The 12,413-nt window shown below is 39.5% G+C and overlaps 1 protein-coding gene across 4 annotated transcripts in view; it reads right to left on the bottom strand.

The window, feature by feature from the left end:
* LOC128677344 (serine/threonine-protein phosphatase 2A 56 kDa regulatory subunit delta isoform-like) overlaps positions 1-12,413 on the bottom strand; it is a 48,350-nt gene that overhangs the window by 10,203 nt on the left and 25,734 nt on the right. For 3 of the 4 annotated variants that reach the window (XM_053758103.1, XM_053758104.1, XM_053758102.2), the window contains 3 exons: positions 7,623-7,822; positions 4,379-4,582; positions 288-418 (listed from right to left, as the gene is read on the bottom strand). In XM_053758103.1, coding sequence (XP_053614078.1) covers positions 288-418; positions 4,379-4,582; positions 7,623-7,822 — 535 coding nt within the window. Of the gene's footprint in view, positions 1-287; positions 419-4,378; positions 4,583-7,622; positions 7,823-10,667; positions 11,212-12,413 lie in introns of those variants that run through there. The other variant, XM_053758101.2, reaches the window with a different exon arrangement.

The following is a 12,413-nucleotide window of genomic DNA, read 5'->3' on the forward strand; positions in this document are numbered from 1 at the left end:
GTTTGAAAATCAGTTAAGAAAACAAACAACGTCGCAAGTAATTTAGCTTGTAAATATCGATATATAGATATAATTTTATCTATATATATTTACAGATCTTGACTCTGTCTACCCCTTAAGGGACACATGGGTGAAACTAAATATGAATATTTTCTGGAATCTTGACCACTTTGCATGTGACTTGTAAGAATGTTTCAACCTTGCAAGCCAATTACATAATTTTCCTTGCTATATTTTCTCAGTGCCCAAATTATTTGGGCAACCTGGGCAGAAATGGAGACACTCACCTATAGAATACATTATTGATCTGTTTCCTAATGTACGCCCGCAATACTAGGAACTTGCCGTATATCCTGTGTAGTGTGGTCTTTAGGAAATCTCTCTCCCGCGGGTCTTCAGAGTCGAATAGCTCTAGTAACTGAAACAAATTAACAACATTGTTAATGATGATACTCTCGAAGGGGCAAACCCATGAAGTCGTTAAGGATGTCACGCGTGCCAATGTTGTGACAACACAGGATGGTGAAGGCCGTGCGAAGTGAAGAAATATCAAAACAAGCGTACTCTATGACTGAGAAATAACCGGGATAACGTTCAGATGAGAGAGAAAATATGATACTCCTGGACAAGTATTATATCACAAAAAGTACACTTACGAAACTTGCGATTTCGCCCTTAGCCACTACCGCTCCATAGGCAACGAAACTATTTCCAAAAAGAGGATTGGGGTCAGGCAGAGATCAGCAGAAATCAGAGCTGATTATTCAAATTTTTATTTAATTTTTATCGGATGTCACGAAATGATGTAACATCCGAAAAAATAAACTTTTATAATTAAGAATACGCTCCGATGAAAGGGACTCCATAAAGATAAACAAGTGAGTTAAATTAACTGCCCATCATCCATTCAGTGTTCTATAAATGATCAAAATATACATCAGAGTACGATACGATGTCTCGGTTGAGTGATCGTGTTAGATGTAGGATCGAGTTCAGTGAGTATCGATTATCTAAAAATATTGGAAGGACACGTGATACAGGGCCGTGACCGATGTCGGTGCCCGTGAAAACTGCCAACGTAAGTCATGCATTTGGTAATGTACAGTGTAACCCTTTCCTCAACTTTTGGGTCACTTACGAGTGACACAAATTCAAAGTTGTTATTACTAAAAGGTAATGTAAACAAAATGGTAGGAAATTTAAAAAAGCAACTAAGTTTGGAGCGAAATTAATAGTAATTTTCAGGGTCTTAGACATCGTTCGTAAAGGTATTAAAATGCCTTTGAACATGTGGAGTTTTCGTATATCCGTTCCGGCAACGCCTTTTTTCGCAATTTGAGCGCTGTGTGTTGGTAGGTAAGGTTGAATGATGAATGTGACTTCAGTTTAAAACAATAAAAACCCGCCAATCGGGAGATTCGTACGTCAGTTACGAGCGAGAGCTAAGTCGACACGTGTAAGAGTGGGAGTAATTGTAGTAGTATCGGGTGGACGCAGGATTGACTTGAGCATTGCGGATCATATTACATTGCAATGCGATTGGAAGTCTGGCCGAACTGGCTATTAAGCTCAGCTGGATTGCAATTGAACTTCGATCGTTACGGAATTTATTTACCATTTTGGTTACAAGTTTCTCCATACCAAAACGATAAAAAAAATTGCTAAACAAAGCTAAGATTTAGCTGGGATCCAGCTGAAATTATTAGCGCGACAGAGACAGCTTTAAAGAATTTAAATATTTTTATTCATTTAACATTTAGAACTTACTTGAAGTTTACTAAGTATTATTAATTATACTTTTTTACACATTGATATAAGTGTGGTAGGAAAATCGACTTTAAGGGTGTACAAGAACCTATTTAATTTAAATTAGTTTTATACAGAGAAATGCAGTCTTCAAATAGACAAATATTGGTATGATAACATACCTGGCCATTTTAATCGTGTCTACGTAAACTATAATAGAGCCTAGCTTCAAACAATGATTTAATTGTGAGAAGGCGTGAGAATCTACAGGCGTAATTACTGGTAGTAAACGTGTGTAGAGTATCGGGTGGGCGCTAGGATTTACTTAAGCATTGCGGATCATATTACATTGCAAATATTGCAATGCGATTAGATGTATGACCCCCAATGTTATTAACTTCAGCTGGATTACAATTGAACTGCGATCGTTCCGGTTTTTTTCGCGACACATTTAAAGGACGCAAGAGGAGGGAAGGTGGGCGAAAATAGCTATAGAATGGGTACCCTAGCTGGTGACGAAAATGAGGTCACCCTACAACGATGTGGTTGAATAAAAATTGGAGGAGTTAAGCAACTTCGAAATTCGTTTTACACACAGAAAAGCAGTCTTCAAACAGACATATTTCGATGATAACATATCTGGCCGTTTTTTAATCGTGTCTACTTGAACCTTAATAGACAATAGCCTCTCACAATGATTTAATTGGCTTATCTACAAGCGTAATTACTCAGTGGGTGTCGATTGCGTGTCGTGTCACGATAAATGAAATCTATAGCCGTTTTTAAAATGTTTGCTTTTGTTTGAAATATGCGGCGAGGTCTTTCCTTGAATTGTCTATGACAGGGGCGGATCCAGTTCATTGTTAGTATAAGACTCCAATTGGGCAATCGGGCACCAGATGGTCAGCGGACAATTGTAATGCCAGCGGCCGGGCGGTCGAAACGCTCTGAGGGTGGTTCTTTCGTTGATATTTTATTTTGTAGTTAGTTTAGTGTCACTAGGCAAACGTCACAGTATTAACAGTCTTATTTATTAAGTCGAATACAATGTTATGTAACTGTTGAAAAAATAATCGACAAGAAATGTTGTCCATGGAATAATGCAGCCAGCGTTTTCTCCAATTGATCATTGCTTTAAAATAATACATAATTATTAATATATAAATTATTAGTATTAATAATAAACAAATATGATGCAAAAACGGTAATTAATGATAAACCAAGCGCATCTATTACAACAATGACAAACTGCACAATATGGCAACTTTCTCACCCTAGCGCCGACTCACCCTAAATTATTCACGGGTATTGATTGCTAGGGATTCGTAGTATAGTGGCAAGTTGATATTAATTATAGTTCATAGGGCACCCACCCTTGTGATAGCTTATCTATTTAAGCTGTCGAAGAACAGAAAGGTCATGCAGTTTCGTGCTGACTTCGGATAGTGGAGGAATAAAGATATAATGTGTACTTTAGGCAATGACTATTACTAGCAGATGGCATTGTTGGGTATACCGGCGCCGGCACACTAATACTTAAGGTAGCCCGTGTTTTTTTCTTGAGCGTTAACTAATAAAAAAGCAAAGATTAGAGAGAAGAGTAGAAAAATGGAAAATTTCAATTCACAAATGACAACAACATTGTTAAAAATTTAATCACAGTCCATTCTAAACAATGCAGGGAAGGCAAATCACTAATGTTATACGAGGAAAACACACAATTGACATTTTTCAACACAACATCTATACTTAAAGAAAAAAAAACATAACATTTATACTTAACGAAAAACAAATCTGATTGGTGTTTCTCAGAGCGGGTGCGACAGTTGCGGCCGCGCTGTCTTTACACAAATTTTAACAAAGATAAGAATTAGTTTTACTGACTTTAAAATATTTAATCTGTACTATGGTAATGTAAATTTTATGAATGATTGATTTTGGAAATGATTTCTTGCTCAAGAAAATTGCGCCACAGCGCGGCCGCACCGGTCGAAACGCTCTGAGAACCATCGATTCCGAATTTGTTTTTTTAAATGTCATATGCCACTTTTTTCCATACGACGGTAGAAATACTCTAATACTTTCATTCCGTTCAAGAGACGCCCTGAAAATGAATCGAGAATGTTCTATGTAACACATGGTGCTTATCTTGTCTGGCGTTAGTACGTAAACGCCAGGGCGAAGTACGAGAGTTGGCACGGGACCCGGGTCGATATATGAACCTGCTATGTTGGTATTTTTAAAGCCTTTATAGTTTGATGTTCCTGTATCAACATAATGCCTTTTTAAGTGTCGATGAACCGACATTTTTTATTAGCGTTAATGTGTCTCATAGTAGTTGTGTTGTATTTGAGAAAATCAATACCTATAGTATTGATTTTTTTTTCATTTGTTTTTCTAACAGGCATAGCGACCGCCCACGATGGTCTAAATCGAATGACGAATGGCCCACGAAGAATCGGGAAATCGAATCTCTCAGATGAGATAGACTTGTGTGGACTTGTATTTAGTTCTCGAAAATTATAAGAATGTGCTTAAGAGGAATAATGAGCTTTTATTTATATCAATTTATGAAGTCTCCTCCATTTGCCTCGCACCTTGGAATACTGAGTAATTAAAGTCTAATACTGACCTGTAATACAAACTTCTGGTCTATGTACTTCTTAGCGACATTGGGCTGGAAGTCTGGCGACTCCAGCAGCCTCAGGAACAGCTCGTAGACCAGTTGTAAGTGCGGCCAGGCCGCTTCTAGTGTGGGCTCGTCCTCTTCTGGGTCGAATTCCGCACCGTTCGGGTTGGACGACGGCGGTAACGTCCGGAATAGATTTATTGCGAACTGTGGACGAAAGTTTAAAATATTATTTACTAAATTATAATTATTTTTTAAGTATGATGGTAGCATTTAGTATGTAAGTGTTTATATATTAATTCTATATGTAGGTATGGTCTGACTGTAAGTATATCGAAAACTGTGTGAAGTGAAGAAGTAGGGAACAGGTCCCTACGCTCCGACACTCAATGGCTAGAGAAGAAACCGGGATAACGCACAGTTGAGAGAGAGTTGCGACCCGCTCAGAATGCGGTTATGACAGATCAGACAGTCATTCGAATCAAATCGTATGTTTAATATTACATTTATGTTCAAACTGTCTTCGGTATCCCCTCAGCTGTGATTGTGAGACGCACGCAAGACATTACGGGGATTTACGTCGAAACTATATTTAATATATATAACTTAAAGTTGAGTGTGCCAAGACTGCCACAACGGGTACGTGTACCTACATCTTAATCTTGGATTGTAGACTGTATTGATCTAAGCAAGTATGCCAAGGCAACCGAGACAGAACTCTCGGAAGAAGTACCTTATCTCATTTCTAGAGACATTTATTTACAGCTTTGTTGTGCTCTTCGAATAAAATATTAATAGGATTTAAATTCGTTCAACGCTATTTTAAGAACGAAAGACACATTATAAGGGGTTTGGGTAGATTTGGCGTAATTTTTATAGATATTACGCTACGGTGAGTAATTGGCTTGATAGTATTTTGGAGGAGCATAATAAAGGGCATCAAACTTTGAAGCACATATAGATAAACTATGGCGCTAAAATTTTAGGCATTTTATTCCTAAATAAACTTTGTACATTCAACTATGGTTTTACTATCGGCCACCTGACAAACCTCTTGGGGATTTGTTGCTTATTACCAAGGCTGTTTAATTGTACGCACGACACATACGGAACGATTGTACGCTAGGGCGCCAACCTCACGTCTCAAAATTTACGGAACTGACAAAATAATTAATACAGCGAGTGATAAGGACAAAAAGCCTCAAAGCTATAAAATGGGATCAGTATTGAATAGTTTGATAACACTTCGGCTGTTTAGTGATTTGTGTCAGTTTTACCAGTGAACGATGTATTTAACAGACAGCTCCTGATTACATTAATTAATTATTCACAGTGTATTGATATAATTATGAGTATTAATTATAAATTGGCAGATCTAGTACAATTTATACATTTATCTTTGTATTTTCTCTGTAAGCGAATTATGTAATTCATTTGAGAAAATAAATTATATAAACCTAAAGATTTGAAACGTGCATAGGTCAACGACCGGACAACTCAGGACATCAGTCCAAGCGCCGCGCCGTGGAACAAGGAAGACCGGCTCCAATTAAAATGGGAGAAGGAATTATAGAAGAATGAGAAGAATTATAAATATGTCACTGATATACTATAGAAGAGATTCTATAGTCTTATTCCTCATGGGTGAGGGTCGTGCACATGAAATGGAACGAAACATAGGATTTTCTTCGCAATATCAATGAGATAATTTGTCAACGCCTTCTGCATTTAGCACTCGAGCTAAATCGTAAACTTGAGTACAGGTCTCCTCACGATGTTTTCCTTCTCAGGAAGAAAGGCGGTCGATGAAAACAACCATATTTATAAGTCAGATTGATATGCAAAGTCAAGTTGTTTCTAGATCACCACCGCTTCGTAGCATGGTTTATGTAATTCGACAAATACCCATCCTTGTATCCTGTGTTCCCGAACATTCAAAAGATTCCCCAAAACAGGTCCTGTCCACCCCGTAGAGGTTTTAGACGGAGCGTACAAAGCAGAGAAAGGCCAAAGTTCATGGAGAGGCCGACCGCGATAATGAATCTTCGCGGCACTGTTCTCGATTCGCGTCAAGTCGCTTCCTATTAAAGATAGGTATACCTACATACAGATGATCTGATTAAAGTGTCGCAGACGACACGACGGAGTTTGCCTTCACTAGATGTTTAAATAAAATTGTATTTACCAATTTCTTTAAGTAACTCCAATGGAATTGGCAGGGCCATTTTTTCAGGGATTCCATGAAGGTTACTTCATCTTAATTAATGCAAAGCTTATAAAAAATATATTTTGCAGAAATGCTTGGTCGATTATATTTATGAAAATTCGCAAGCTAAAATCTACGCTGGACTCCGACTCCTAGTGGGCAAATAGTATCACAATGAAGCTATTTATAGTGATATATTTGCATTTAATTTTGAATTTTCTGTAATATAATAATAAAAGCTAGGTTTGCGCCCAGTCAAATTTCATACACAACTGAACAATTTTAATGCGTTTGCAAAAAATATATTACAAATTAAATCGATATTTATAGAAAAATTTTAGCCTGGCAATAAATATAGAAATAAACTCAGAAAACAGGTAATTTAAACCCGTGACAATTAGAGCACACTTGTGCTAACAGAGCTCATAGTTTGCTAACGACTAATTCTTCAAACAATGACATCAAATCTAACTTCACAAATTGTATATATTTAAAAAAACTTTGACAGTTCCGACAGTTGAGACAGAAAACAGTTCCGTGTGGTATTTAGGTAAGAATAACCTCACTTAATCTATCGCATAAAGCGTAATTATAACAAAAAAAGCAATCAATGTCATACATGATAAAATGGAATGGAAGGCCACAGAATAGGCACCTCCATGCCACAAACAAAGGACAAATGGCCTATATAGGCAGCTGAGAAGCAATAATCAGGGTTGACGTTTGGCAGGCAAACGGCGTTTGTCGGCCGAATCTTCAAAACTTTTTTTACGCTGGCCCCGGGTTTCGCGGCGTCATAGCCCCTAACACTCACGGGAACATGCGCAGATGAAAGATTATTGTCATTGATTGATTATAATCGTCAGTGATGATTAAACCACGTTTTAAAGAATCTCATCTTAGCACGCGTCTTGATTCCCGCAGCGAACATCGTGGAGGCAACTCCACAGAAACGTCAACGGTAACAAATAAATAAAAGGCACACCCGGAAAGTCGGCATTGTTTCATTATAAAACGGAAACGTTTAAGAGACCAGCTCACCATATTAACCGCCTCTGGGTATATAGCTTCTGTGATGACGCCTCTCTGTGACGTAACGTATTCCACCATTTCTAACAACGCGGCTCGCTTCACCTCCTTCCATTTCAGGTCGGACAGGGGCTCGTCCGCAAAGTCGAACAGCAAACAGCATTGCCGCAGTTTCTGGACGAATAGCTGTTCTCTTTCTGCTGCTGGGGCGTCTGTAATGGAAGGGATATACATTAGTTCATCTGCATTTTCAATAGGAGACGGAGAGAGATTATAGAAAGAACTCCACCAACAAGGAGCCTTGCTCATAAGTTTGATGTTACTGATAAGAATTTTTGTATTGCAGGCTTATTAATACTAGAGAATTCTCTGGTGAAAATCAGTCACGAAAGTCTGTGATGTTTGTTTGCTAAACGAAAACAAGCCGAATATTTATTTGCGTGATATTTTTAAGTACTTTTTGCTTCAACTGATTACGAAAGCAATAAATTAGTATTTCAATTTAATGACAACATAAATCATGTACGTGATTTGTGATCAATCGATTGACAGTTTCAACAAGGTTAAAGGGATCTAGTGTGTCATGCCATGGGAAACTCGTCAGCTCGATTCTCATGCACCGTCGAGGGCAGATACAGCTGACCCACTTGTGTTAGGCTTACATGACTACAGGATAAGCTCGGGATAAATACGAGTATATATAGGTTTGTCAGTGTAAAACAATATAAAGTTTATGTGATACGCGATTTTATGGTAACCCATCATTTAATGTTAATAAGCGGGTTACAATATTTAACTCGAAAATTTGAAAAGTCAATTAGAAAAATAATTTTATTCAACAGTAGCGACACACCCTCACTGGACCTGATGAGTTTGTACCTGTAACTCCATCAGATATGCTAGTGGATAGTTACCCAGATGCTGGGTTTAGCAGTAATTATACTGCCCTGTATATTCTCCCAATTTCCATCTCGGTTCATTTACATTTTTAATCAACTTCAAGAAAAAGGAGGAGGTTCTCATTCTTCACGATTTTTTATATGTATATTTTTTCACTTGCAATATTTTAACAAGCTGCTTATATTATGTCATTGAGCTGCAAACACAAATCCATTCCTTTGAGTCGAGCGCCACTAAAATTGAACACGTGGATATTTAACGCGTGAGCAACTGTTGGCGCATTTCCATTGCATTACCAACAACTTGTTTTTCACATAGTTTGCAAATAGATCCACTTGCAACGACTGCCAATAGGTAAATACCTGAATTACAATGTTGAATGCATTTACCTTAGGATACAAAATAAATTTCTCTAATCAAAGGCATCCATATCCATAATTATAATTGGGAAACCTCTTTAATTTAATTTTATGTATTACGGAGATATTGATAATACATTCGATTTATATATTCTTGATGTAATATCTATTTTTGACATTATTGACCTTTGGAAGACAAAAGGGGAGGCCGTCGCCCAGCAGTGGGACACATAATACAGATTATAAAAAAATCAACTATTTCTATAGATTTAATTGTTTCGATTATCAACCTAAACCAGACCAGAAAGGAAAAAACTTCTTGGATTTAGAAACCTAAACAATATGCAATAGTTTAGATGTTATCCCCAGGGAATCAGTAGCAATGCTTGCATTGTTGTTCTTTGGTTTTGGATACTACTGTAACATTAATTAGGTCACTAAGTGGCCGTTTAGGTCCAAGGTTGGTAGGAAATCTAGACGAACTGATGAAACTAATTAAAAATGATTTAATGTATCACGAATATCCAATTAGCATAAAAACGTACAAAAAGATAAAAGTGATAACAGACGTAAACAAGGCCGGTCGGATAACGTACAAAATATTTGAATGTGCATAACCGTCTGATGTGACACATAGGCGTAAACACGAGATATTAGATGACATTGAGGAAGACGAGAAAATTAGAATTGAAACAGACAAAACTCGACGTTACCAGACAATAAGTTCGCCGTTGTATATGTATCTTGTTGTTTAACAAAATACAAGATTTTATGTCCATTATTTTCAAAATCAAATCATTTATTCAGAAATTAGGCCTTCCCAGGCACTTTTTCACGTCATATTCTAAATTAAATGATGTTTACCAAAGCTACAAACTACTAGCATTTCGGAACGACCACTGCTGAGAAGAAATGCCGAAAGAAACTCATTCAAACAGTCTTGGTTCCTATTATGCCAGAAGGCGAGAATTCGTTACAAACCACCAATATTTAATTCTTGCTGGAATCAATCACCGGCGTATTCTACGGACTCTACCTTACCATTAGTAATCTTTGTCCTTATCCTCACATATTATAAAACAAGATCCTCCGCCGCGCCTGTCTGTCTGTTCGCGATAAACTCAAAAACTGCACGGATTTTCATGCAGTTTTTATTAAAACGCAAAAACGAGCAACTTGTTTCTCCATGTTGAGAGCCAGCAACTTAATAAATAAACGATTGCTACCGCGGAACCCCATCAGTTATTTCACGCTAATGTCAAAATCGATGCGTGGTTTCGCAGCACCTGCCGGACAAGCCTATAAAGCACCGCACGAGGAGTTCCGCATGGCGCGAGGACGCTGCAGTCAGTCCCCATGGCACACATAGCGGCCGACCACTGCCCGATGGGTCGATATATTTATGCGGTGTGTTTGCCATTTCTCGCTACAGTTGAATGTATATTAGTAGGATGAGACGTTCGGCCATTTCAGCGCTACAGTGCTATTGTTTTGAATTGGCGATGGGCCTCTTCAAGGTTAGAAGTTGTAGGAGCGGGCGGTATTTCAACAAGTATCTAAATATTGATAACTTTGTGGAGATTGTCTTGAGCATATTATAAACGGAACGCTCATAATATTTATATCGCGTGCTGTGTTGCTAGCGTGTTCAAAACAAATACGATCGTTTCGCTGGCGGTTATCGAAAAACATCTACAAGAAAGCATATAATGTAAACAGGGATTAGGTGTTGAATGGGAAAAATGTAAAAAATAGGTGTAACAAATGATAATGGGTTTACAAGTATGAGTCGACGGACCTTTTAGTAAGGGCAGTTGCACCATTAAACTCTCCTTATCTATATTGGGGATCTGCGGAGGGCGCTCGGGCGAGACGGCCGCGGCAGCGGCGGGGAGCGGCGGGCTGCGCGCGTCCGGCGGCGACGGCGCCTTCTGCGGTGGCCCCTGGCCCTCCATGCCGGTGCCGGCGAAAAGCGCGAAACGAAACGCGCGCGCTACGTCCGATACACTCTCCGAGCGCTTGGTGGCGGCCTGGTTCGCGACGAGGTCGAGGCCCGAGTGGAACGAGGGTGACTTGGGTATACCCAGCGGCGAAACAGCACGACGCGGTTTGCTTTCAGCGGCGGCAAACATCGCGCGAGAGGGCGCGCGCGCGGCCGGCCCGGCGTGGACCATCGCAAGCGGCGGCCGGCAGCGGCATCCGAGCGGGGCCCGGCGGCGCCGGACCGATGCGAGCTGCGGGGGCGGCCGGACTGCTTCGCGCCGATCGCGGCTATACTCGTGACTTGCGGCGCCGCTCGCTGCTGCGCGCGCACTCACAACCGTCACGTCCCGCGAGCCCGCGCCCCATCGCTCTATACAACCTCCGTTAGGGCTGCCACGTCAGATCCATCGCAATTTACATAACTACAGATCGTAACTGCTATATAATATCATGGCACATCCTACGCGCTGCCGGAGGGCATTGTCATGTAAAACGTGATAAGTAAAGGCTTTTGTTTTCGAGCATTGGCTGGTAACGCGGCGCAAAGCAGAGTCAGCCCTGAGCCAATTTGAGAACGTTATAATTCGCGTGAGGTTGGGGGTCGCAATGGCAGGCTCCACAAAGAGCGGTAAACACGGATAATTCGAGATAGAAAATATTATAGATCGTTTACGTCAAAGATCAGCTGACTTTGTTTCAGTAACAGATTCATTATCTAGCCAATATTAAAATTATGCTTTAATACAATTTAGACAAGTTTTTAGTGCGGCTCTTCTTTCGTGAGAATTTGATATCATTGAATAGTCCAATAATATTGATGATGGATGAGTTGCAGTTGGCATTGGCTGGCACTTGACAGGAGACCACGTGCGAACAGGATGAGCTCTATTGTGGTTGGGGTCAGATGGTCGTAGTTAGGTCACTTGGACACGTAAAATGAAATTAACTTAAGAGAACGGCATTGAAAGTAACGATGATTTTGTATTTTATATAAACGACAAGTTGAATCCAGGCTTTTCAAACGCTTCGTGTGTGAACACTATTGGAATCCCAACATTAATGTATAAGGTACCTACTTTATATTTTAAAAATTCAACTCACAATTTTAACCTCTCTGCTTCTACATCTCGAGGAGCAATGTAATGGAATGAATATGTCGTAATCTATACAGTGTTTGAGTTAGAACTCAAACAGTAGTATAGTAGTAAATACGAATGAGGTTACCTATCAGTACCACAGTCCACTGCACGTGTCGACTTCTAGAACACATAAAAATATTTGTTCAAACAACCAGCTAAACAACGACCCCATCCTGAAACCTCTTCTAGGAAAGGACGAAGACATGTTTGTTTGGGTGAAGACGAGGGGAAACAAGCAACCCTCACACTGAGGGGGTTGCATTCTTGACAGACGTATATATCACGACCCCTTGCAATCGATATTTTGATCGACATAAATTGTCTTAGCGATTTCCTGGAAACGTTCATTGTTTGTTTTTAAAAGTGTCGTAAAAAAGGGGAAGTGCTGTGTTTGGGTGGAATTTCAATAAGTCCCGTTTATG

The sequence above is a fragment of the Plodia interpunctella genome, chromosome 17 (assembly GCF_027563975.2).
Source record: "Plodia interpunctella isolate USDA-ARS_2022_Savannah chromosome 17, ilPloInte3.2, whole genome shotgun sequence".
Taxonomy (NCBI): domain Eukaryota; kingdom Metazoa; phylum Arthropoda; class Insecta; order Lepidoptera; family Pyralidae; genus Plodia; species Plodia interpunctella.